Source organism: Alosa sapidissima, chromosome 3 (genome assembly GCF_018492685.1).
Source record: "Alosa sapidissima isolate fAloSap1 chromosome 3, fAloSap1.pri, whole genome shotgun sequence".
Lineage (NCBI taxonomy): Eukaryota > Metazoa > Chordata > Actinopteri > Clupeiformes > Clupeidae > Alosa > Alosa sapidissima.
Genome location: NC_055959.1, coordinates 4,144,736 through 4,171,766, shown reverse-complemented (window position 1 = coordinate 4,171,766; position 27,031 = coordinate 4,144,736). Strand labels below are relative to the sequence as shown.

Below are 27,031 nucleotides of genomic sequence, written 5' to 3'. Positions count from 1 at the left end.
CTAATCTATTAATACTATATTTATACAGAAACTGCATATATTTAGATTACTTTAATAACATGGTTTATTACAGAGAAATACAGAGCAAAACATACGAAGTTTGGTCAAATCAACACATGCATACATTTTTAAGAAACCAAAGGTGAGTGATCACAACATATGCCCATAGTTAAATACACAACAAAAAGGCCAACACATTTAAAGTTATCCCATCATTAACTGCCAGACGTACCTCCCCCCCCCCAGGAAAAAAAAACACACAAAAAAAACACATTGGCTTTTGAACAACTGTACAAAAAAAACAGCAGCACATTTTTTGCCCATGCATATGAAAGTAAGTGCCGTCATGTATATGTTGGGATTCTTTATTGGTTAAAGAAAATGCATGGCAGGTGACAGAGGGCCATTCATAAGGTAACACAGTGATTGCAGTGATAAGTGGCACAAGGCATTTTACTATACACATTCAGAATCATAGCGATCTACTTCGTGGAACAGCACACAAAGCTGCAGACATAAACTGCAGATATAAAATGAACTGGGACCGACGGTATGCAGTGCAGTGGGGTCTAAAGTGCCAGAGGAAAGTTCATGAAAGTGGGCTCGTGAGACCAAACAATGACAGTTAGGCATAGTGCATTAGCAGCTCCTCAGTGCAGGGCGAGGGCCCTGTGAGGCGAATACCAGGGATGGCTTTGTGCTCCAGAGAGTGGTTGTAACAGGCAGACGCTTTTGGAAAGAGGTCTTCAGCAGGGGTTGATCTGGGCCAGTCGCACAGTGGGCTGGTGTTCGTATCCCTGCCTGATGTTTTCTATGGATCCGATGAGGTCTTTAAATGACGGCCGCTCTGATGCGTCAACTTCCCAACACCGTCTCATCAATGTGTACACCTGCAACATGGATGGAAAAACAGGTTATTGGTCATGTATGGAGCTTTAGTGTGTGTATGTCTGTGCATGTGTGTGTGACAACATGCGTGAAGGTAAGGAGAACTGGTTTACTTCTTGAGTGCAGTCTTTTGGGCAGAGCAGTCGTCTATGTCTCTCCAGCAGAGAGATCAGCTTCATCACGGTCATCTGGCCTTGAACGCTTCCCATCATCTCAAAAAATTTCTGCAGGACATGGTCATGGAAACAGCACGCATAAAAATGCAGGAAGGCTCATAATGGTATTATGCAGGGGTGTAGTGGTAAAAAAAGAGGTGGGTAAACTAGGCTATAAATTCTGTGATCAAGTGGATCACACACGGTCACTGGTAAGGTGGATCACGGCATACCGGTGTATATATATATAGGAGGCCAACCGATAAATAGGTGTGCTGATGTTATCGGCCAATATTAGCTATTTGCCAATCTATTGGTATTGTTTATAACGGGCGAAAAATTATTTCCAAATTAAGTAAAGGAAAGCCAAATCCTTCATCTAAATGTCCAGTATTGTCCAGCTTAACATTGCATCCAACAGTGAAAAAATTTTAGCATTGGTTGACATGAACATACAGAAACACATACTGTAAACACAGTTATACCGAGTAACTTAACAACAGTACTATAATTTTCTCTTTCGACTGTCATTCCATATTTTCTGACCATGTAGCCACAATGATAGCGTTAGCTAAGAGCCATTGTTTGTCAAGGGCAGGGGTTCCCAACTATTTTTGGCAGGTGGCCCTATTTTGATGTCACAAAATATTGGCGACTGTAGATTTTATTTTTTGCAGTGTGCGGGATGTCTACGTTTATTTTACATAGCAAGATTGTAATAAAGGATCCGATTAGTTACTTAACTTTGATATCATGGGGGTTTTATATATATATATATATATATATATATATATATATATATATGTATGTGTGTGTGTGTGTGTGTGTGTGTGTGTGTGTGATTGTAAGATACCCAGTATCTCAGCCGACCCCATTTGAATTTCAGGCAACCTCACATGGGGTCCCGGCCCTTATGTTGGGAAATGATGGTCTAGGCTAGGGTGACTATTCATCAGGATGTCTTGCCCAGACCTAGGTAAACTGTCCTCTTTTTTGCCCGTTTGTGCTCCACAGCAAACAATGCTTGTAAGAAGCGATGATACAAGTGCTCCACCGCAAACGAGGCGTAAGTAGCGATTGATGATAGAAAACAATGCATTCTCGGGGGCGCTGTGGCGCAGCAGGCTAGAGCGCCCGTACCATATACGGGTCCGAGTGCCCACGGGGACCCAGGTTCAAATCCGACTTGCAGGTCATTTCCCGATCCCACCCCATCTCTCTCTCCCACTTGCTTCCTGTCTCACTCTCCACTGTCCTGTCCAAATAAAGGGAAAAAAGCCCAAAATAAAAAAATACAATGCATTCTCTGCGGTCGTACATGAGGGGCTAACAGATAGGAGGTGTCATGCACTGCTAGGTTGCGCTGGGTTGAGTGAATGGGACAAAGATTTGTGTTGTGCTTGCCGCTGGGCTCAGTGCAAAATAGCTATGATTTACAACGCATCATGGTCAAAGTTAACAGGTTAGAGCAGCCACACTGCCTCCAACACATCCGTGCCTCAGGCGTGTCTCAAACCGCACTGCAACTGCGACCCAGCTAGAGAACAGAAGGGACGCCTATTTTTTCTGCTTGACGCAAGTGGTTCTATACAGAAATATAGCTGCAAGCAGCAATGAGGGGGCCAAGCAGTTAAGCAGGAGTTGGGATTGGATTGGATTGGACTGGACTTGACTGTGTTGTGTTAGATTAGATTGGATTGGATTGGACTTGATTGAATTGGACTGGACTGGATTCGAAAGTCACCGAATTTATTGTGTGTCCTCAAGATGTACTCCTAAGTCCACATACCAAGTTTGGTTTAAATCGGTGAAAGTGTTGATAATTATAGCACCCCTAGTGGTCAAAGTACACCAAATGTGTTGTGCGTCCTCAGGATCGGGTGCCCGAGTCCATATACCAAGTTTGGTTTCGATATGTAAAGGCGTTGCTGAGATATGAGCTAATTTCCTGTATCTCTAGCGCCCCCCTAGTGGAAAAACATCACCAAATGTATTGTGTGTCCTCAGGATGGGGTCCTAAGTCCATATACCAAGTTTGGTTTCTATATGTGAAAGCATTGCTGAGATATGACCTTACTTCCTGTGATTATAGCGCCCCCTAGTGGTCAAAAGACTCCAAATTTATTGTGCGTCTTCCGGATGGGGTCTCAAGTCCATGTACCAAGTTTGGTTTCAATATGTGTAAGCATTGCTGAGATATGAGCCTACTTCCTGTGATTATAGTGCCACACTGTGGTCAAAATGTACCACATTTCTTGAGCCTCCTCCTAATTGGGTCCTGAGCATATGTAGTAAGTTTAGTCTTGACACGAGAAAACCTTGCTGAGATATCACTTCACTTCCTGTTTGGCAGCTTTGCTGACAGTTTTAATTGGCTGTTATGGGAGAACGGTTTTAGATTTGAAGACAAAAAGGGATAACTTTTTTGAGGCTTGGTCTGAAGATCATCTGCACCAAGTTTCGTGAAAATCGGACAAACTTTGTGACCTGTGAAAACTTTTAGGTGTTTTTGATTAAATCCAATATGGCGGCCGAATTAATTACGATGGCATCACAATTTGGCATGGGTCAGCCTATGGACCTCCAACAGTATTAACAGACCCCACTAGTACATTTTAATTCCAAACACAACAGCAGCTACAGGCCAAAACACATTTTTCCTAATTGCAGCGCCACCTAGAGGTGAAAGGTCACCAACGTTTTTGAACATCCTCCTGATGTGGTTGAGTCCACGTACTAAGTTTGGTTATGATACATGAAATGGTTGCGGAGAAATTAGCTCACTTCCTGTTTGGCGGCTTCGCCACAAATTTTGATTGGCTGTTACGGGAGAACGGTTTTAGTTCCGAAGATGAAAAGGGATAACTTTTGTGCTGCTTGGTCTGAAGATCATATGTACTAAGTTTCGTGAAAATCGGACAAACTATGTGAGAAAATCCAATATGGCGGAAAATCCATCATGGCGGAAATTAACGTCATAGGGTGCGTTGAACTCGGCTTGGTCTAAGGAGGACAATTGGGCATACGGGTCAGAAGTTACGTGCGTGAACGCACATCCAACTTTGGCCTGTTGGTGGCGCTAGAGCACTCAAGGTGCCGGCAGGAAACTTGGTTCAATTAATTATTGGACTGTCCCCAATCAGTGTGCCAAATTTCACAACTTTTGACCAGATGGTTCTATGGGCTGCCATTGACTTCCATGGCGGAATAATAATAATAGGAAAACGTAGAAACACAATGGGTGCCTTCGCAGCTTCGCTGCTTGGCCCCCAAATACACTGAAACAGGGGGGCCACCAACCAGACTCGGAGGACAAATTGACTAAAATGAGGACACACCCCAATTTCTCCTTATAGGCCTATTCCTTTCTAGGGGTATACTCTCCTTTTTTACGTTTTTATTTTACTGCTCTGCACGTTCCACTGAATGAAAATCAATCTCCTGATTTATCAGTGATTTATTGTTTACCGGTTTTTGAAATCCTCAAATATCAAAGTCGGTATTGGTCTTTAAAATCCCATATCGGGCTCTAATATGTATCCTGACCACATCGATATAGGCTACCAAGGGTATCACTGGGTGTTACCTCATATGCCACACAACCACTATTCAATTCCTACATTAATCTAAGTTCATTGTTAAAAAGACTCCAGATGGAATATGGTCTTTTAAATCACAATAAAGGCAGAACAAAAATGTTTAAGTCAGTATGAAAGAATGGTCTAATCACCATAAAGAGTAAAGACAAATATTAAATCATAAATCAGACAAACTAGCTATAATGAATTAATATCAATACCACTGAAACAATTTATTTAGCATGCATTTAGTGTAGGTGTCCAATCTGAATGCCTACCTACACATTTAAGTTAATTGATGTAATTATCATTTTGTACTGTAATTATATTGTATTGTAATTATATTGTAATTAATTATACTGTACACGTCTATGTGCCAGTAGCATTTCAAGGGCAAGGGGGAGGGGGGACTTCCCTCCTCAATCATAGCAAACTACATCTTGTGCATGTTCAACCATATGAAACTAACAATATGAAACTATAAGCAATTGTAAAATTATAAACTTAATTTAGAATGGCTTAAGAACGGTAGGCTGTTTAGAAGTGGATAAACGCAATTTAGAGGTGCATAAGCATAATTTAGAGATGTGTAAACGATATTTCCGAAATTCAGGAGATGCGTAAACTGCGTTTAGGTGCATTTAGCCTACACTACAGCCTTGGTGTTATGTGATGTGTAGCTAATGGAGCCGGACTTGTACAACTATAAATGTCTTGAGAAGTCTATGGAGGAATTTGGTCTAGGAATTTGAGTAAGAACTTGGTGTGTGGGCTTCTCAATAAATTCTCCTGAAGTCAGAGAACAGTATTTTCATAGGAAATCCTCTTGATGCAATACATTTCAAAACATTTTTTCAATTTTTCTACTAATTTATGCACTAGTGACTAAGGCATGTCTGGACAAATAAGACTACTATTTATCTAGTCTATCTGTCTATCTAATCCAGGCAACACTATGATTACTACAGTGTAACAGTGGTGGGAATCACATACCGAAGGAGGGCTTTGTCGAGGGTCACAGTGGGTAAAAATCTCATACAGTGTCACTCCAAAGGACCACACATCAGAAGAGAAAGAGAACTTGCTCTCTTTCAGACACTCAATAGCATACCTGACAAATAAGAAAACAAGACACTTCATACATTATCTGTATTCAAAAGAGAGAAAAAAAATCCCATAAATGTAATGGATAATGAATGTAATTGGAAAAACTGATGCATGTAACCGGAACATACCAAAACACCGGGCTGTCGCCATCCTCACGGACGCGATAGTAGACATCCCCTTCTGGAATGTATTTTGTCAATCCAAAGTCGCCAATCTTCACAACGCCCTCATTCTCCACAAGCACATTCCTGGCAGCCAAATCCCTGTGGATATAGCGCATTGAGTGGAGGTAATCCATTCCCTGCAGGAGACCAGACAACAGAGAGGGGCATGAGCGTGAATCGGGATAGGCTGTCGTGTCAGAGGGCGTCAAGTCAAAAGCATGACATCACTCTTGCAAATCTTATACTCAAATCAATGCAACCATTTCATTGAACGTGTAATCATAGAGGTTGGCACTCACCTGGCATATTTGCTGAGCAAAGAGTAGACTCTGTGCCATCCCCAGGCGGTGCTTGGGAAGATACTCCCTCAGGCTGCCCAGTGGGAGGAACTCCATGATCAGCTGCACGACCTGCCCTCCTGCTCGACCAAACAGCTCAGGTTTAGCTTTTATGACTTATACAAACCTCGTCCTGATGTTCTCTTTGTCTATTTCGATCACATACTGACATACAAACGGTCTATTTCCAAACTGCTGTTATGGTGGTCTCTAAGGAGGGACCGAGGCACAGTTATGTAAGCTCCATATAGTCACCAGCAGGGGGCTAATTTGATTGGAGAAAACAGCTTCTGTTGGATCCTTTCTCTGTTTGCATTTGCATGGGGCACTGATCCCTTTTTGTCCATTTGTCATGAACCACAATTTGTTATGACAACGGGTTTACTAACAAACTTGGAAGTCCAGCCTTGAATGTTTACTAACAAAGACTTAAAAGTTCAGCCTTGAATGTTCAGATCATCACTGCAATATGCACACTTCCCTTTTACCTAAAAAGTTTGGCATGCCATTGATGACTCAATTTCTTGAGAAGCATACAGTGTGAGAATTCTAACCATGGACGTGCATTCCGGGTGGCCTGAGGGCAACACTTCTTACCTAGTTCCGAGCAGCAGCCCTTGTACTTGACGATGTTGTCGTGGTAGAGGTTTTTGAGAATTTTAATTTCTTTCATCCAGCCATCATGGAGATGTCCACCTCCATCGTGTTTCAAGGCCTTCACCGCCACGTACTCCCCAGTACCATCGTTGGACGGGTCGTAAATATACAGCATGACCTTTCCAAAGTGGCCCTTGAGGTAATGCACAAAAACAAATCTCAAAAAAACCCATTTAGATCACAAGCACAAGCAGAGATCCTTCATTCTAATGCACCCTGAAATTTGGAGAAGGCTTTTATGAAGGCCTTGAATGAGAGACAGATCAATGCCTTTGATTTGAGGATCATATGACAAAGTGAAAAGATAGTCATGTATACTAACGCCACTAATAAACTAACCAACCCTAGAAAAAAGTAAGATGACAGGAGCATACTGCATGGATCAGATGGGCTAAATTGATAGGCTAAAACACGATCTCAAAACAAGCATACAAGTAGCCAAACCTAACTCTAAAGGACTGTCTCAAGTCAATTTTCTCATTTAATCTCTGTCAGGTTACAGAAGTGGCAGATGCAAAATTTATTGCAGAAGGTCCTTCAGAAACCCAAGTCAATAAATGAGCCTGAAAGGAAAACTGAGCTTAAAGGAAAACTCTAACAACGGTCTAACAACAATTCAATAAGAGTCAATATCCAAACTCCTTTTGCATCAAATTACACTAGTTTGTGCCACATTCGGTAACCGATTTATATGGACTCACTCCACATAAGATGGCAGAAACTAAAAGAAGCTTTTAGAAACAATTAGAAAGGCAAAAATTCTTCAGTTTGCCTGCAAAGACCCTCTTCATAGTAGCATAAACATTTAATGATTTTTTTGCCTATTTGTTATGACAACGGGTTTACTAACAAACTTACAAGTCCAGACCTGAATGTTTACTAACAAAGACTTACAGTAAAAGTTCAGACTTGAATGTTCCGATCGTCACTGCAATACGCACACTTCCCTTTTACCTAAAAAGATTGGCATGCCATTGATGACTCAATTTCTTGAGAAGCATACGCTGTGAGAATTCTAACCATGGACGTGCATTCCGGGTGGCCTGAGGGGAACACTTCTCACCTAGTCGATATCCAAACTCCTTTTGCACCAATTGACAGTAGTTTGTGCCACATTCGGTAATCGATTTATATGGACTCACTCAGAAGATGGCAGAAACTAAAAGAAGCTTTCTTTACAATTAGAAAGGCAATACTTCAGTTTGCCTGCAGAGACCCTCTTCATAGCATAGACATTAAATTATTTTTTTTGCTTAAAAAAAACTATTTATTTTGACGTGGTGAAGTTGCCACCAAAGGCTATGCTATATGCATTTGCAAATCCATATTCTGGTCTTACTAAAAGCTGCACTGATTGATGTCGTCTTAGTCTCAAATGAAAATGTACACTCGTCATCACCCATAAATAGACCCTAGGGTGTTGTAAGACTGGAATTTCCTTTTAAGACAAAAGAATGTAATGTACTTACCTCTCCCAGGTCCCTGATCTTCTTAAGGTAACGCTTGAGGAAGACACTTGGGTCAGTGTCTGGATTTGAGTCACACTTTGAGGAAATGTCAGGATCTGGTGATATACGAAAAAATGAATACCATCACCAACAACTGTACTAAACATAGTACTGTGTTTGTGTTCATTATGTAAGAGAAGTTGTAAAACATGTTGAAGTGGAAAGAAGAAAAAGATAGAAAACAAACGTAGGAAATGAAAGGAGGAAGTGGTGGACATGAACCTACTCTTGAGCTGCAGTTCTGTCAGCTCCCTTAGAATGGCGCGGAAGGAAGGTCTCTCAGCCGGATTGTAGGTCAGGCACTTGCTGATGAAGCTGGCCAACTCCTGAGACGAGGGCTCAGCCAGGCGGCTCTGCGTTTCATAGAAACGCTCTTTCTGCTCAGGAGAAATAGAAAAGAAAAGAGTGAAAGAGGAAAGCAGACAGAAAGAGGCCTGGTGTGAGCACTGGTTTGAGTGTGTGTGTGTGTGTGTGTGTGAGACTGTGAGCCTGGGTGGGGGGGTTGCAATGGCGTGCCTCGTGGGGTGAGCTGGTGCTCATAGGCAGGTCTCCGTTGTTGCAGATCTCCAGCAGCGTGGTGCCAAAGCTCCACTGGTCAGCGGCGTGGCCCAGGGGAGCTCCGGGCGGCACACACTCCGGGGCGATCCAGGGGATTCGTTCGACACGCTCTGCGGAAGAACAAAAAACGACACAAAACCTCAAAACTTAAATGTCACTGCGAGTGTGAAACTTTAAAAGGAAGTGGCTGCTATCTGGTTTCCTGTTCCATTATCAAATGTGACGAAAAAAATCTGACAGGCCTGAGACCAGTTTTGAAATGGCCTTGTTATGCAGTAGCTTCATTTTGACATCACAACTTCATGCGACAGCCAGTTTATCTTCCCAATTACCTTGACGTGTCAGGGCCGTGAGCGAGATGCCCGGGTCACTCAGCTTAATGAAAGGAGAAGTACCCTCCTCTAGTCCTCGTCTCACCACCAGAATATTCTTGGCGCAGACGTTTCCATGGACTAAGCGCTTTGTCTCCTGCAATGTAAGAATCATAACACAAAAACTGATCTAAAAGTTACAGAAACAACTGCAGAAAATGTGCAAATAGACAAGTGGCACTATGACTCTGCTATGTTCAACAGTGTAAGAAATACCATAAATGATCATGGGATTTGGCAGACACTTTTTTCCAAAGCAACTTACAAACAAAAACAATACAATAGTTAAAATGAACAGTGAACAGTTTTAAAATTTTAGTGAGACTACATTGAGAAGAATAGCAATAATAAACAATAATATCAAAGCAATCAATAGCCTAATGAAAATGAACAAAAAAAAAATAAACCAATACTATAATACACAAAACATAACTCATAAGAAAGGATTAATGAACTAAGTGCATGCTGAACAGATATGCCTTTAGACCCCTCTCTCATGCTAAAGAGTCTTACCAGGTAACTGAGAGCACTGGCTAACTGTTTAGCCACTGTAAATTTCCACTGCGGAGTGAGTCGCCCTCTCTCTTTCCGGAGGAAATTATCCAAGGGACCAAATTCCACAAACTCCTCAACCATGACGTCTACAGGGAGATTGTAGTCATTAATACTCATTTATATTCCTTATATATACACAGTATACAGTATTTACTCTATATCTTACATTTCTATATTATCACATTTGTATTTGTTCATGCCATGTGGTATCTGTAATCATGAAATGACTTTCTTTACAACATAATAGCATTATTAGTTTATAGTGACTGTTGAAACAACTCCTACAGAAAACTATTTGTATTTAACAAAGACAAGACTGTGGCAGAGGCAGGTGCAAATCTGACCAAAAGCAAGAGATGGATGTGCATGAAAGAGGAATCAGCAACAGCCAGAACTCACTCTCAGATCCCTTTACTGATACTCCATGGACAAACACCAGGTGACCGTGGGACACCTGGCTCATAAGGCTGGCCGTCTCAAAGAATGCCTGTGGAGTGGAACAGACACAGCACAAAGGGTTGCAGAGAGGGTGGCGAGGGTTGGGAGAGAGAGAGAGAGAGAGAGAGAGAGAGGGAAGAGAGGGAGAGGAGGACAGAGAAAAAGACAGACTTTCAGTTAAATTATACTGGGGCTTTTCTCATTCTTCATATTTTGTGTGGAGTGTTTGGATCTTAATTTAGCTTTTTTGTCTAAACGGTATTATACATTCTATTATTACTATTAGTATTAGTAGTAGTAGTAGTAGTAGTAGTAGTAGTTTTTCTTAGTTGCTTTGGTGCATTTCTCAGATTACAATTGAAATCCTCTAGTAGATCAACAGGTTCTCTGTTGAATAGTCTTTCCTTCCAAACCATTTAACCATTAGTTCCTTGCTTGAATCATTACGTGCAAAAGTGTTGAACGGTAAACCAGTTACCTAATGTGATATGTGTTCTCTTTACATTTGTTTCCTGTACGGTATAACAATGTATTACATGGTCTGGCAACAAACTGCAGCACAAACAGTACTGTAAAAGTCTCCTACCAAAGGTAATGTGTATCTGTCTACTGCTGAAATTGATATAGCCTATGGCAAATGTGCAAAGTAAATACAGAGTAAACAGATAAACCGGCTAAGCATTTTGACTATCTTCGTTCCAGTGACAGAAGAACTTTTCATTCTGGTGGCACTATATTGGTTGGCATAAATAATCTGCTTTTGGGACATAAACTACCAGTAAGGATTTTGAGCAGGTTACATGCTTTTGCAGGTAATCAACTGTGGGGGGTGGGTGTTTCGTACCGGCAGTACTCGGTGACCTTGAGAAACGGAGATCTATGTGAAAACCCGCCAGATTTGTCTTTTAAGTTGTTCTCACCAGGGCTATGTCCTTATGGCTCTGGTCCAGGATCTTGAGAACTACTCGGATGCCTTTGGCACTGATGTGGTTGTTATTCGATTCGTCTTCATCGTCCTCAGCCCCACCATGCACTTGCAGGCGGCCAGAGTAGATGTTTGTCCTGGTGCCCCTTCCCAGATGCTGATCCTGTCAAGTTAAACAAAAAGCCTTTACCAGACACAGTAGATAGATAGATAAAAAAATATATATATAGATAAATAGATAGATCGACAGACAGATTGACAGATCAATAGATTGATAGAACACAACTGACAAACAGAAATGACAGGTATTACACTAATGAATTTCATTTCTGTAAAGGTATGCAGAAGAAGAAAGTCAATGGGACAGGGGGAAACCCACGCGTGTGATTTCCTTGTCTTTAATCTGGTGAAATCTGAGCTGGCTCAGGTTGAGGGTTTCTGAGAGCGGCTTGCTGCTGCTGCTGGCGCCCGGTCTAATCACCAGCAGGTTTGAAAGCTCTGCCAATGGGACAGAAATGAAAACATGAAATCATTTCAAAACAATATACACAAAAGTGAGCAGACAATACTATTTACATTTAACATTTATTAATTTAGCAGACACTTTTATCCAAAGCGACTTACATATGCCCATTATACAAGGGCCACTGTCCCAGGAGCAACTCGGGGTTAAGTGCATTGCTCAAGGGCACAACAGTGGAAGTCGGGTATTGAACCCACAACTTTTTTGGATAGCTGCTAGCCCAGATTTTTAAGCACGATGCTACCACCGCCAATACCATGACAATATGACCTAAATTGTCTTCCTGTGGCTCAACCCGTAGAACAACTGGTTATGCAAGATGCTACCAACACTAAGATTATGGGTTTGGCAGAAAATGCACATACTGATGAAAAACATATATTATGGGAAATGTATGTTATTATATTGTACATTTAATGTACCATATATACTGTATTATATAATTAAATCATTAAATCAACTTATTTCCACTATGAAAAGAGCTCTATGCTGGTGCATGCAGTGATGGCATGGCAAGATTTGAACCCCTGTGAGATACTTTAAGTGACGGAGCACAGACATACCTGCAGAGCGGGGAGGGCAGCATCTCTTCACAGTGAACGAGTCGTCACCAGACCGGAGCACGAAGGTCTTGAGGCCATCGGTGAGCTCTTTCACACTACAAAACTCCTTGTTCCAGCCCTCGAGCACAAACTTGTCCTCCTTCTGAAGGATCCTGAACTGTTTGTATGTTTCACCCTTCTACAGGTCACAAAGGGAGAATGGACCAGAGATACAATTAATATGAATACAGCAATAATTAGTCAACTAATAATCACTCAGGGAGGGTTGCAAATGGTCTTTTGTGGATTTTTTTTTTAAGATCCTAGTAGCCAAAAGAAAATTGTTTCATTTCTTTGGAAGAAAAGCACCAAGTGTTAAACAGCACAGTCGTTTGACTTGCTGAGTCACACCAGTACCTTAGGCTCGAGGACGAGCACAGCCTTCGGGGGGATGAAGACAGAGATGTTTACTATAAGGGTATTAAAGGTGCAGTCCTTGATGCTGGTGTGCCCCTCTCTACCGTGCCCCTGAAGCGATGTAGTAGATTGGGTGGAATAGTGTATGAAGCGATGTAGTAGATTGGGTGGAATAGTGTATGGTTCATCCGTGCCATGTACAGATCCCAAGGGTGTGCACATAAAGCTTTACTGAATTTGATGAAAACTGCACCAGATTATAATACAAAGTGACTGGAGCTTTACCAAGATGATTCCCTCCAGAGGTTTAGTGTTGCTACTCATACAAGCAAATGGGGTGCAATGTAACAAGACACAGATACTCTAACCAAATATAAGCAAGCCATGGGCTACCAGGCGAATAATTGCTTAGTATCTGAAACATTATGCGTGACTACCTCATTCTTGCTCAGCACAGCTAAAATGATGCAATGGTAATCCAGGACACTCCAACGCAGGATATATACCCCCTCTGAGCCTGCCTCTTTTTTCAGTTTCTGTTGGACAAACTCTTCCCTGAGAAAGACAAAGAGAAAGAGAGAGAAAGAGAAAGAGAAAGAGAAAGAGAAAGAGAAAGAGAGAGAGAGAGAGAGACAGTTCATAAGCAGTTTGCCGTTTGTTTGACTCAGTAAGAGACTTATGGTGTTGGGTGATAAGGTGGTGATGCATGATGGCATCAGGTTCTTTCCTTCCTAGTGTTGCAACGTCAGACATCTATTACATAACATTAGTCTGGGGGAAAACCACTATTGAAAAATGTGGTCTACTGGTTAGCATTTCTGACTTGTTACCGGAGAGTTGCCGGTTCAAACTTTGACTGAAGTGCCCTTGAGCAAGGCACCTAACTCCTCACTGCACCCCGAGCGCCGCTGTTGTTGCAGGCAGCTCACTGCTGGGATTAGTGTGTGCTTCCCCTCACTGTGTGTTCACTGTGTGCTGAGTGTGTTTCACTAATTCACGGATTGGGATAAATGCAGAGACCAAATTTCCCTCACGGGATCAAAAGAGTATATATACTTATCCTTAAATGTGTGCCAGCTGCCACTGAATTCTTGCAATGAAGGCACACCTGGGCTTGTTGGGCCCAGTACTCACCTGAGGGGGCCGTGGATTCCGTTGGTTGCGCTGAGGACCACTCTGGGCGGAGCCACCTCATGGCACAAGTAGTGGTGGGCATCGGCGATGAGGCGGAAGTAGCCGTCCAGCAGGGAGACGAGGGAGCGAGCCTCCTGACTGGACCTCAGCTGCAGATCCTACAGACACACAAAATGGTTTGACAGCTAAGAATCAGCAGAGACATTAACAATTTATGGAAGCAAATCTAGCAGTGAAGTGAGATTCCAGTTATTCTGATGCAGATAATACATATTTTGTCTGTTATAATAACTTGGGATGCTGCAAACCATCAAAGAAGATGGCTTCCCACAAACAGCTAATGCTGATGCACTGGTATTAAGCCTTTTCTGGCAGCTCTAAATGATCTGGGACAGCGTAACACGCTACAGTTAACATTTCAAATTGAAATAATGTGAAAATAACTCAAATTAGATTTCTTTGCATTTATCTAGTACTATACATCATTTGAACATCATTTGAACCCTTCTGAGTTACACAATGTGTAGCACTCATAGTGGTACTCCAAGCTGCAGCCACATGAGCATGATAGTCTCTCACCATTGCGTGATTGTCCTGATGACAGATGCAGACATTGGCTCCGACTATGGCGATGTGGGAGATTTCAGGGAAGTCACAAAAGTTGTTCCATTTGTCTGGGGTGCTTGGTTCCTGGGAGAAGGACTGTTGCCTGTTTTTCTTTTTACTGTTCATGTTCCCCAGGTAGTCGTTGTCCGGAGCCTGAGGAGCCAGTGGGCAAAAGTAAAGAGTCATCAAAGCAGTCTGAGGTAAGAGACACTGGCCCACACATTTCCCAGGTAGCCTACCCCACACATTCCCCACACATTCCCCAGGTAACCTACCCCACACATTCCCCACACATTCCTCAGGTAGCCTACCCCACACATTCCCCACACATTCCCCAGGTAGCCTACCCCACACATTCCCCAGGTAGCGGCGTCATCAAAGCAGACTGAGGGTAGGCTACCACACCGTGATAAGGTAGCCCCTCCTTTTCCCCAATCCGCCTGACCCTCCCCGCAACATGTAAACTGATATTGAGCAGTATTTTTCTCCTACACATGCACAAACACTGACAGCTTACACTTCCTGGTCACGCACAAAGTCTTTCCCCCATGACACTGGAGCACCCTGACATTGGCTAATTCACTCCCTGATTGGCTAATTCACTCCCTGATTGGGCAGGGGTGGTTTTCATCCCCATTTTAAATAATTGTATGTATTGTAGTGTTATTATTTAATTATGAATATTTAATTAGTAGTGATCTGTGTGTTAAGTGATGTTTCCAATGTATGTTTAAGTTCGTCAATGTCTGTATTGTCAATGTGTAACTGTGTTGGAAAGATCCCCTGCTGTGTTGGTATCTACCAATTTAGGCCAATTGGTTGACTTTATTAAAGCCAGGATTTTTCTGCTAGTAGAGGCTTGAAGTATTGGAGAAGCAGGCCATGTGGCAGCTTGCTGTGAGGCTGCCTAAGTATTGAACATTAATTGCTATTGCTGTTGTCCTCGTCGCTACATCCTGTGTGGATTTGGACCGCAAGTACCATATTTTCATACCCACACACTCCCCCGATAGTCATCAAAGCAGTCTGAGGTAAGAGACACTGGCCCACACATTCCCCAGGTAGCCTACCCCACACATTCCCCAGGTAACCTATCCCACACATTCCCCAGGTAGCCTACCCCACACATTCTCCAGGTAACCTACCCCACACATTCCCCTGATAGCCTACCCCACACATTCCCCTAATAGCGGGGTCATCAAAGCCGACCGAGATAAGAGACGCTACCCCACATATTTGCCAGATAGCTGAAGCACTGAACCTGAAAGACCAGAACAGTGACCTTAACAAATGTCACATCATGCTCAGAGAAACGTGATTCCTCTGAGATCTCATTCCTCGGAAGGACACACACCTTTAGAGCCGAGATCTCCCTCCACTGGATGCCTGTGGTGCCAGAGATCATAACCTCGTGTGTGGCCTCCTGCTCAGCGCCATCCTCCACGTCCCCCTGCACCCGGGAGTCGCTCAGGTAAGAGCCGCTGCTGTCGCCGTCCTTCTTCAGTGCCAGGCGGACCGCGACGAATGTCTCTGTGCCGAAGCGGGGCGCCAGGTTCTCCAGGGTGGCCAGGTACTTGTACATGACTTCCTGGGGGCCCAGCTTGCCCTGGGCCACGGTGTGCTGCTGGAAGCTCCGCACGAACTCTGCGAAGACGCGGCGGATTCGCAGCTTGGTGAGGAAGTTGTCGCGCGAGATGTGCCGGGAGAAGGAACGCGGGATGCAGCGCAGGTAGCTGGGAAGAATGGGTGACACCAAGCAGACACCAGTCAGTGCTTTTTCCAAACAGAGCTCCGTAAAGTAAAACCAGAATTGCAATTAATTTCAATTCGAATTGGTACTGTTTAGTCTAGTTCCAGTGGATTCATTTGATGATTTGAACTGACTGAAAACATTAAAAATGCTGTGTTGGAAACATTAAAGGAGAATTCCGGCGATTTTTTTCACACCGAACTCTGTTCCTCGAAGTCAGAGTACTGACGGTACAAAAACAAAAACAGATCTGTTTCTCACGATCACCGAGTACTGTCGGTACGAAGAGGGAAAAAAGGGGAGGGGAGGGGAGGGGAGGGGGGTGGGGGTCTACCCAGCTTGAAAGCAGTTCTATCCAATTCAAAAACTTATTTGACTCATTTGATTTGAGCACATAGCCTCAGGGTACTTTATTAAGTCTGATGCCCAAACCCCTAGAGTCATCAGTGGCTCAAAGGAAACACTCCCTTTTTACAGGAAAAATCCTCGAGCAGGAAGCAGGGAGAATCAAAGTTGAAAGAGCAAGTTAACAATCCAGTTAACATGAATTCCTTATTACCTCATAAACATGAGTCATTCCAGAGTGTGTTTTTGAAAAGCATTTACCTGATGTGTCTGGCCACATCTTGCAGGTTGGAGTCCGACTGCAGGGCCTTGTGAGACATGTGAAGCACAGCCATCCCCAAGCTCTCATCTTTATACCGAACCAGTTCTGCATTGCCTCGTACATCTTCCATGGGCGCAATGTCATTCACAAAGTCAAACTTTGCCTGCAGGACAACAGATGATGTATCTTTAGCTGAAATAAAATCTCTACTTTACACAATCAGCAATCAGTCATTTATACTACTTCACTATTACTATACAGATGTTTACTTTGATAACACTAAAATGCATTGGCATTTCTTATAGTTTACAATGCATGTTTGCTTAAGCAGAGTTGTTAAAGTCTGGCTTTAGAAAGTAAAAGTCCTACCCCATATTTGTCCCAACCATTCACTAACCCAGGAGATTCTAATTAGCACAACTCCTCAGCCAGGTAGATTAGCTTCTTAGTGGAATCAAAGGTGAAAGTCTGATCATCTGTTTCATGTGCTCAGGTAGATCCTACATGGTAGGACTTCTACTTTCTGATGGTGGATTTTTACAACTCTGTGGTTTAGTCTAGGCTCACCTGGGCAAACAGGTAATCCAGAGAGGGCATCTCCAACAGAGGGGAGCCCAACTTCTCTGACCCCGCTGTCCGTTGGGCATAGCGGAACACGGCAGGTTCCTTGTCACTCAACCCATGCCAGTTACGGAAGTAAAACCTACGTAAACAGACCATAAAATGATGAACACCTGAGAGGAAGTTCGTGCCAGTTGAAACCATGAACATAACAGTGTTGCAATGTGTACATCCTCATTCGGTCTAATTGCCCAGGGTTCGGCTGGATGATCAATGAACAAACGGAGGAACACCCACAATCCTCATATGTGTTTACAAAGACATTCACTCAGGTATTGTACTTGCCTCATGCGGAAGTGAACTTCTACAGATACATTTTGTGGGTCAAAGCTGTGGTTCGGACTGTACCAGCAGTGAGACTGAGGGTCGTATAGAGCAAAAAGATTGTGGCACATCGGAGTAATCCCTAAAAAGTAAAATACAAACGATTACAAGGATTGTCCCCCTCGTCTTGTAACAGCAAATGTATTTTGTCATGTGATGTGAAACTGCAGTCATATTCCATACCAGCATCCTGAGCTGCCCTGATTGACAGCTCCTCAGCAGTGACCACCTTGTCCTTGTGGGTCAGATAACGCTCGCCGCCTTTGGTCCAGAAGAGATAGACATGAATGCCAGGCCCCTGAGGAGTCTCACACTCAGAGGTGGATGGCCCCGTCTTGGTGAGCCTGTAGCGTCCGCGTCTAGACATCGCCCATCAAGTCTCACACATACACCACTGAAAGAGAAACATTTTTTTTTTATTCTTGGTTACAACTATAGGGCCCCACTAAACGGCCCCACTAACGGAAAAAACTGACAGCAAAGGCGGACTATCCTATTTCAACACAACACTTCTATCCTATGCACTCGACAATCAACTGGCAAGGCCTTCCGGGGGAGACCAGTCAAGATCTTAAGAGTGAAAGTAAACATGATGTAGCCTACTTATGTGTACACATAATGCATTCGTAACCTTCAACAAAGACAACGCAATTTGACTTTTAGGTAGTCTTAGACAATCAGTTAATAGGCTACAGGACAATAAACTTTTTGGTTAACACTTATCAAAAAAATATAATATGACCGTATAGCCCCTTCCGCTTAGGCTACATAATAGCTTAATAATGTGTAGACGTGTGGTAATATGTGTTACCATTCAATTGAAAGGTCCTGAATCCTCAGTGTTATTGATCCCAGACTTCTTGGTAGGTTATCCTTTGTGACTTAAAACGATCTTTTTCGTAGTTTTCATCGCATGATCACGCATTCACTGATCTCGTCGCACGCAGTCCTTGTTACGTGACGGCTATCAAGCGCGTCCGCGATTGTTTGAGCGGAGCCACTCCCCTAAAGCTGTTTGGAAATACCCGTACACAGAACAGCGCCATGGAACAGAATTTAGGCCTATGTTTATATACGTCTATATAGTTAAATACAGCGAATATATCACATATATGATGTCTAACGCGCTGTCTTCCACGCGTGTTTGATTATGATTATGGAACGCAACAGAATCTATAATTTTCTGAATCAAGTAATCAACAAAATGTTAATATGGAACATGGGGACATCTAGTGGTGTTATTCTGTATTACAAAAAAGACAAAGAATGAATGGTGCCAGTTGCAACTGTTAATTAGATTGCTGTTTTACATTATTAAATCACATTAGTTGGCTATTATGTGGCTATGAATAGCCTACATTATAGTTGAAGGCCTACTAAACCTGCAAAACTATTTGTCATTTATTTACAGTGTAACCGTGTTCAAGTTAGGTCTAATTGCTTGGATGGTTTATTAGCTTCAGCCTCCTACTAGCCTATTGCAACTATATTCTATTATTTATCATTAAGTTTCATTGTCCAGATAAAACAAAAACGTCTTGTCCACGGAAACAGGAAAGACCAATGAGTTGTTTTTGACTATCTCTGGTTACTGGTGAATCAGCACACTTAAATAGAATACAGAAGTTAGTATGACTGTAACTAAAAAATGCTTTGTTTTGGAGTGTAAAACAAAACAAGCTGACCGTTTTCCAAACAATATTCTAGTTTTACAGGGAAACTGCATTAGTAAGCACAGGAACAACAAACAAATCACTGTTCCCAGGCCTAGCTGACCCAGATGTGTTGAGAAATCTAGAGCTCTGCAACACATTCTCACTTGTGTCAAAGATGTCTCTCTGCATATTTAACCAGAGTTCGCTTGTCTGTCTTGCATTTCAATTGATCTCTCACATTGTCGTGTTTCATTTAGAGGAAGACAAGAAGAGATAGAGTATGACGTAAGCCTTGAATAGAAACAGAGTGCATCAAGACCCTTGTTCAAAAGACAAACAAAAGCAAGTGAAGAAATGAAAAAAAAAAAAACAATGGCATTGCATGTAGGCCACAAGAGCAGCTTCAGACCAAGCAACAAACACCCATTCATGGAGGCTATTTCATTTCTCTTCAGTTCTGTTAGTTTTTTTCTCTCTCCCTGTCCCAGAAGGCCACTGGTTAGCAAAAACAGAGCAAAAAAGGTCTGGCCACTCATATTATCTATTAGGTTACATTTCTATCATTTTCAGGACATTCTTTCCAGGATACCTCAGAGTCCCCTGATATTTTTCTAACCTGTGTAGGCTAATGCATTTCTTCTGAAATACACAAACTCTGGAAATGCAGCCTCACTCTTTACTTACTGCCTGTCTTTGAATCCCCAGTTCAGGGCACGCCAAAGATCTGCAGCTCTGTTTTTGTTTGTTCAATTTCTATAACAGTCAGTTCAGATGCCATATATGCAATATTCTTTGACACTTTATTCCAATATATTGTTTACATGAATATATGAGGAATGTGCAGTGCAGAAGACATTCTTGACATAAGAGACTGCAATGCAAGTGAGGGGCATGATAAATATGGTTACATTTTTTTGTCTTCATGGAAACTGTGGAGATTTTTTTTTTACTCACCAGAAAGTAATAAAGTCAAAGATCACCGCTCATCTGTCGAGGTGCAGGATTGGTAGGTAACATATAAAAGATCACCGCTCATCTGTCGAGGTGCAGGATTGGTAGGTAACATATAAAAGATCACCGCTCATCTGTCGAGGTGCAGGATTGGTAGGTAACATATAAAAGATCACCGCTCATCTGTCGAGGTGCAGGATTGGTAGGTAACATATAAAAGATCACCGCTCATCTGTCGAGGTGCAGGATTGGTAGGTAACATATAAAAGATCACCGCTCATCTGTCGAGGTGCAGGATTGGTAGGTAACATATAAAAGATCACCGCTCATCTGTCGAGGTGCAGGATTGGTAGGTAACATATAAAAGATCACCGCTCATCTGTCGAGGTGCAGGATTGGTAGGTAACATATAAAAGATCACCGCTCATCTGTCGAGGTGCAGGATTGGTAGGTAACATATAAAAGATCACCGCTCATCTGTCGAGGTGCAGGATTGGTAGGTAACATATAAAAGATCACCGCTCATCTGTCGAGGTGCAGGATTGGTAGGTAACATATAAAAGATCACCGCTCATCTGTCGAGGTGCAGGATTGGTAGGTAACATATAAAAGATCACCGCTCATCTGTCGAGGTGCAGGATTGGTAGGTAACATATAAAAGATCACCGCTCATCTGTCGAGGTGCAGGATTGGTAGGTAACATATAAAAGATCACCGCTCATCTGTCGAGGTGCAGGATTGGTAGGTAACATATAAAAGATCACCGCTCATCTGTCGAGGTGCAGGATTGGTAGGTAACATATAAAAGATCACCGCTCATCTGTCGAGGTGCAGGATTGGTAGGTAACATATAAAAGATCACCGCTCATCTGTCGAGGTGCAGGATTGGTAGGTAACATATAAAAGATCACCGCTCATCTGTCGAGGTGCAGGATTGGTAGGTAACATATAAAAGATCACCGCTCATCTGTCGAGGTGCAGGATTGGTAGGTAACATATAAAAGATCACCGCTCATCTGTCGAGGTGCAGGATTGGTAGGTAACATATAAAAGATCACCGCTCATCTGTCGAGGTGCAGGATTGGTAGGTAACATATAAAAGATCACCGCTCATCTGTCGAGGTGCAGGATTGGTAGGTAACATATAAAAGATCACCGCTCATCTGTCGAGGTGCAGGATTGGTAGGTAACATATAAAAGATCACCGCTCATCTGTCGAGGTGCAGGATTGGTAGGTAACATATAAAAGATCACCGCTCATCTGTCGAGGTGCAGGATTGGTAGGTAACATATAAAAGATCACCGCTCATCTGTCGAGGTGCAGGATTGGTAGGTAACATATAAAAGATCACCGCTCATCTGTCGAGGTGCAGGATTGGTAGGTAACATATAAAAGATCACCGCTCATCTGTCGAGGTGCAGGATTGGTAGGTAACATATAAAAGATCACCGCTCATCTGTCGAGGTGCAGGATTGGTAGGTAACATATAAAAGATCACCGCTCATCTGTCGAGGTGCAGGATTGGTAGGTAACATATAAAAGATCACCGCTCATCTGTCGAGGTGCAGGATTGGTAGGTAACATATAAAAGATCACCGCTCATCTGTCGAGGTGCAGGATTGGTAGGTAACATATAAAAGATCACCGCTCATCTGTCGAGGTGCAGGATTGGTAGGTAACATATAAAAGATCACCGCTCATCTGTCGAGGTGCAGGATTGGTAGGTAACATATAAAAGATCACCGCTCATCTGTCGAGGTGCAGGATTGGTAGGTAACATATAAAAGATCACCGCTCATCTGTCGAGGTGCAGGATTGGTAGGTAACATATAAAAGATCACCGCTCATCTGTCGAGGTGCAGGATTGGTAGGTAACATATAAAAGATCACCGCTCATCTGTCGAGGTGCAGGATTGGTAGGTAACATATAAAAGATCACCGCTCACCTGTCGAGGTGCAGGATTGGTAGGTAACATATAAAAGATCACCGCTCACCTGTCGAGGTGCAGGATTGGTAGGTAACATATAAAAGATCACCGCTCACCTGTCGAGGTGCAGGATTGGTAGGTAACATATAAAAGATCACCGCTCACCTGTCGAGGTGCAGGATTGGTAGGTAACATATAAAAGATCACCGCTCATCTGTCGAGGTGCAGGATTGGTAGGTAACATATAAAAGATCACCGCTCACCTGTCGAGGTGCAGGATTGGTAGGTAACATATAAAAGATCACCGCTCATCTGTCGAGGTGCAGGATTGGTAGGTAACATATAAAAGATCACCGCTCATCTGTCGAGGTGCAGGATTGGTAGGTAACATATAAAAGATCACCGCTCATCTGTCGAGGTGCAGGATTGGTAGGTAACATATAAAAGATCACCGCTCATCTGTCGAGGTGCAGGATTGGTAGGTAACATATAAAAGATAAGAAAAATCTGCACAGACTGGAGTGTGCGGACTCAACAGAAAGTAAAAACAACTCAGGGCAGTTCAAAAATCAATAGAACAACAAAATGTTTTACACTTGCAATTGTATTAGTATTAGGTCAGACAGAAAAAACAAATACCAAGTTGTACTATGTTGAATCAAATAAGAAAGCTCTAAGAAAGTAACATAGAAATATTAGTTGGAATATACAACCTGTTCAGAACAGAAACAAAACACCACTCAAAAAATCAGAAACATTATTAGCTTAAACATTTTCTGAGAGACATCTGGTGTGTCAACTCATTATCAGACTGACACACAGTTATGAGGTCATCACATCTAAAATAACAAAACATTTAATCTATAAAAATGTAAAGAGCTATTTAAAACAATACGCTACAAAATGATCCAGGCCTAAATTCCACACCACAAGAGTATCACCTGGCCAACTTGTAGCTGTGTGAAACTGAAAAAAATGTCAGCCAACAAAGAATCCAGTATATTCAGTGGTCAGCTTTCAGTTCTAATGACACTTTATGTGCACTGGCTTCCCTTGGACATTCACAATGACCTCTCACATTGCCCACCTGAGAAGAGGTAACACAACAAATCAGGCTAGTTGAAACCATGGAGCTGGCATGAGCATATAACGGTGTGGCGTACATCCTCATTCAGTGGCATGCCTAGGGTTTGGGCTTGATGATGAACTGCTTGCTTTTCTTGCCCAGTATATTGGAGGCAGTACATGTGTAAGTCCCAGGCCGCAGGGCAGTGGAGGTCAGGATGGGTTGGTCCTCCATCTTCTCCAGGGAAAGTGCAGCGGTGCTCCAGGTGTATGATGGCGGGGGGCTCCCCACAGCCGTGCAGTTCAACGACGCCTCATCCCCTTTGCTCAGCTCCAGGGTCTCGTCCTCAGGCTGGGAGAAGGAAGGAGAGACTGGAGCATGGTGTCCACAGGGGCGCAGACACACATACACATACACCCAGATACGCACGCACACACAGATCACGCACACATACACATACACACAGATATGCACATACACACATATCACACACAGATACACATACACACACAGATTATGCACACATACACCCAGATACACATACACACACACACATCACACACACATACACATACACATACAGCCAGATAAACATACACACACAGATGACACACACATACACACAGATAAACCCCAAATGTGCCACCACATCATACAAATGTACACACAGACAAACAGATAGAGAGAAAGAAAATGAGAGGAAGAGAAAGAGAGAGAGAGAGATAAATAATGGAATACATAAAATGAGATTAATCACTCATATCAAAAGCAAATACACAGTAGATTCAGCCCTGCAAAGCAGGCCAAGTTCACAATAATACTCACAATGTACAGTGATATCAAGAGGCTTTGAGGAGACACGGGGAGGAGGTCGGGGACCGTCGATGCCCAGGTCAAGCTCAGCTGCACACGTGTACTGGACCCCATGGTCTGCCATGGTCGGAGTGATGAGCAGGGAGGAGGACACTTGGACCGGTGTGGTCGGTGTCAGGTCGGAGAATGAGTGGTTGTACACCTCGGTCTGACCTCTGTACCACCTCAATGTGAGGTACTGTACGGGCGCTATGTTCTGCACCTCACACAGTAGCTGGTATTCCTTCCCCTCCACCATGGTACCTGTGTGATTAAGGCTGATAGACACACTGTCTGGGGTTTCTGAAAACAAAAACAGACTGAATGCAGCACACTGCTGTCATCATGATCACCTTTTCAGACAGTTGAACTGTTTTACAATAGTATGTAAGACTTACAATCATTGGCTCCTTTCTATGCATTAATTGAGTTGGCTATTTTACTATACACTCACTGTAAAGGACGAGATTTAGTTTCTCCTCACACTGCCTGGGCGCTGTGAAAAATACTCCGTAGCAGATTGGCTCTTCAATCCAGTCGATCAGACTGTCCACTTTCCACTGGACAGTTAGGTCATTCTGCGTGTGCGTGGCGCCCACAGCTGACTCCCAGCCCAACACACGTACCGGCCGAGAGGCCACGCAGTTGACCGTCACGGGCTCCCCGAAGGCCACCACAACCCTAGCAGGCTTCAGCTCAAGCGAGCAACTGTCACCTGCGAGAGCTGAGTGGATACAGTAGACTACATTGATAACATCCTCTCAGCACCTCTCAGAGATAACAGTTTAGACAATCAACATTCACTGCACTGATGCACTGCACCGAAATCATGTTCAACAGGTTGTTCTACAAATCAGGTTTGAAAACTGCATGGCCTTCATACCATATCGCCACATTAATACAAGGGTTGGACTTAATCGGTTGAAGTTACATAACCGCATTCAAAATTCCTAAAGTAGGCTATGTTGGCTTGGATGACACATTTGGGCTACGTTACAGTTCTGTCATAGCATGCTTTAAAATGACATTCACAAAGGAAATGCAAAAACCCTCTTAGTTAAGCCATTAAAGTCTGTTTTAAAATAAATTGAGTATGACTAGCTACCCGGTGACTTTCTCTATCCGTGTCAGTATTTCGACTCACGGTAAACAAAATGCCTTTTTCTTCTGTTTTTAAAAGCCTTGTTGCGCACATACAAATAGCGACCATCTCACCTGTGCAGAACATGCAGACTATATAAAAGCATCTCAACGTGGTCCTCTCCATTTTGATTAAGACTTCGCCTCACTCTGCTGTGATTTGGGTTGAAAGCGAGCGGAATTCCGACTTTGTCCTGCTTGGCAACGTCATGAACTCTGGCTAACAAAAGCCCCCCTTCCCGGGGACCTTCGCTCGCCTCTCATCTCAGTGTTCGGCTAAGGCGCATGAAGGGGACTCTCAGGCCCGGGCCATATAGAAAGCCACTCTCTCTGCAGCATAGTAATGTTTCTCTTTCCCAACCCCCACTGTGCATTGTTACAAAATAACAGTCTGCTCCTTTCAATAGCCTATCACAAACATAGAAAACTTGAGGTAGATATGGATTGATGGAAACTTGGGTATGAAAGGATGGAAAGGAATTCAAGGAAGGAAAGACTGACAGCTAGGGCAGTTGCACTTAAAAACACCAGCTAGTCTCAATCACAACATCCATGAATTTACATCAGCAGCTGACAGTTCACAAAGATGCTCTCTGAAAAGGCCAGTTATTCTGTGAGGAACTGCATTAATGTGCTTGCTCAACAGCTGCTCACCAATAGGACCAGACATGGGAATGAAAACACAGCAGAGCATTGTGTTTTTAAGAAGCATTAAAAAGAGTCTGCTAAAAGTCTGCTTACCAGGCCTTCTCTGAACAGCAGTGGACAGCTGTTTCTGGGTGTGTCTGTCTTGAACGTGAAATATGAACAGAGCCTCTAGCCCCAAATGATTGCAGCATTGTATTCTCATTTGCACAAAATGGTAAAATAGCCTAACTATTGAGAGGTGACCTAAATTTTGTTATACAGCCATTCAATTGTGCCATCATACCACTCAACATTCAACAGGATCTTTTCACATATCAATGCTATGATATCATATCTCATGAAAAGACACACCGTGTGACACCATTTCAAAGCCTAATTTTAACCCCTTGCTTGTGCTCGAGTGTTAATTCCAGGGCCATGTAGGCTACTCTGGCATGCTGTCCCAGCCCTGACTGCAGTGCAGAGGTTGTTATGGCAACCCTTATCCGGACTACACAAACAGTTACTTGGCAATGCTCGTCCTCCAGTCCTTCAGTAACAGAGCACATCAAACAAAAGACAAACACTGCACTGAGGCCGTGTTTGTAGCTAAACATAATTCCAGAGATAAACCTCACAGTGCTGGATGTGTTAAGTTTAGTCTGGCCCTGGTTTACTTAGTGGGATATTTGCACACAGCAGAAAGATCTGTTTGACAGTTTTGTTTTTCTTTCACTTTCTTAGGGTACTTTTCCCCCCTGCATTTATTATGACCGCCGCTAGCGAAGCTAGCAAAGCGGTCATATAGGGATTGTCAAAGTTTTTTTTTTTTTCCTTCCTGAATTTTTGGTCAACGATACCCGGGACACCGAACCACCGGGGCACATGAAATTTGGTGGGTATGTAGCCCCACTTGACTTTTTTACGGAAAAATTTCGTTTGGTCTCCGGGGGCCACTACCCCCCACCCCCCGCGCTGGGCCCCCCGAAACCCAAAAAATGCAGTTTTTCCTAAATAACTACCTGAACTGTGGCACCGAGGATGA

General features: G+C 43.1%; 2 protein-coding genes and 2 long non-coding RNA genes across 5 annotated transcripts; 2 read left to right on the top strand and 2 right to left on the bottom strand.

The window, feature by feature from the left end:
• Window positions 1-46: 46 nt before the first annotated feature.
• Window positions 47-18,739, bottom strand: tyk2 (tyrosine kinase 2). Its single transcript, XM_042086494.1, has 24 exons — window positions 18,578-18,739; window positions 17,950-18,160; window positions 17,728-17,848; window positions 17,389-17,524; window positions 16,821-16,984; window positions 15,819-16,197; window positions 14,438-14,617; window positions 13,859-14,016; window positions 13,162-13,279; window positions 12,329-12,506; window positions 11,622-11,740; window positions 11,238-11,405; window positions 10,279-10,366; window positions 9,838-9,965; window positions 9,286-9,421; window positions 8,912-9,063; window positions 8,622-8,772; window positions 8,357-8,451; window positions 6,828-7,020; window positions 6,192-6,310; window positions 5,857-6,029; window positions 5,615-5,732; window positions 1,002-1,112; window positions 47-890 (listed from the first exon to the last, which is right to left on the bottom strand). The coding sequence occupies exons 2-24, from the start codon at window positions 18,131-18,133 to the stop codon at window positions 747-749; spliced, it is 3,513 nt and encodes a 1,170-aa protein (XP_041942428.1). The 5' UTR covers window positions 18,134-18,160; window positions 18,578-18,739; the 3' UTR covers window positions 47-746.
• LOC121705507 lies at window positions 14,613-16,384 on the top strand. Its single transcript, XR_006030818.1, has 2 exons — window positions 14,613-15,495; window positions 15,773-16,384. It is a non-coding gene; the product is annotated as an uncharacterized LOC121705507 (long non-coding RNA).
• Window positions 18,740-20,213: 1,474 nt separating the features above from the next.
• On the top strand, window positions 20,214-22,926 carry LOC121706124. Its single transcript, XR_006030972.1, has 2 exons — window positions 20,214-20,416; window positions 22,769-22,926. It is a non-coding gene; the product is annotated as an uncharacterized LOC121706124 (long non-coding RNA).
• On the bottom strand, window positions 22,745-26,748 carry LOC121706123 (hemicentin-2-like). Of its 2 annotated transcripts, none has more exons than XM_042087605.1 (4): window positions 26,101-26,748; window positions 24,674-24,943; window positions 24,193-24,522; window positions 22,745-23,738 (listed from the first exon to the last, which is right to left on the bottom strand). In XM_042087605.1, exons 1-4 carry the CDS (start codon window positions 26,207-26,209, stop codon window positions 23,485-23,487), a joined length of 963 nt encoding a protein of 320 aa, XP_041943539.1. In that variant the 5' UTR covers window positions 26,210-26,748; the 3' UTR covers window positions 22,745-23,484. The 2 variants fall into 2 exon arrangements, with proteins under 2 accessions (XP_041943539.1, XP_041943540.1); XM_042087606.1 differs by lacking the exon at window positions 26,101-26,748 and adding an exon at window positions 25,435-26,052.
• Window positions 26,749-27,031: the final 283 nt, after the last annotated feature.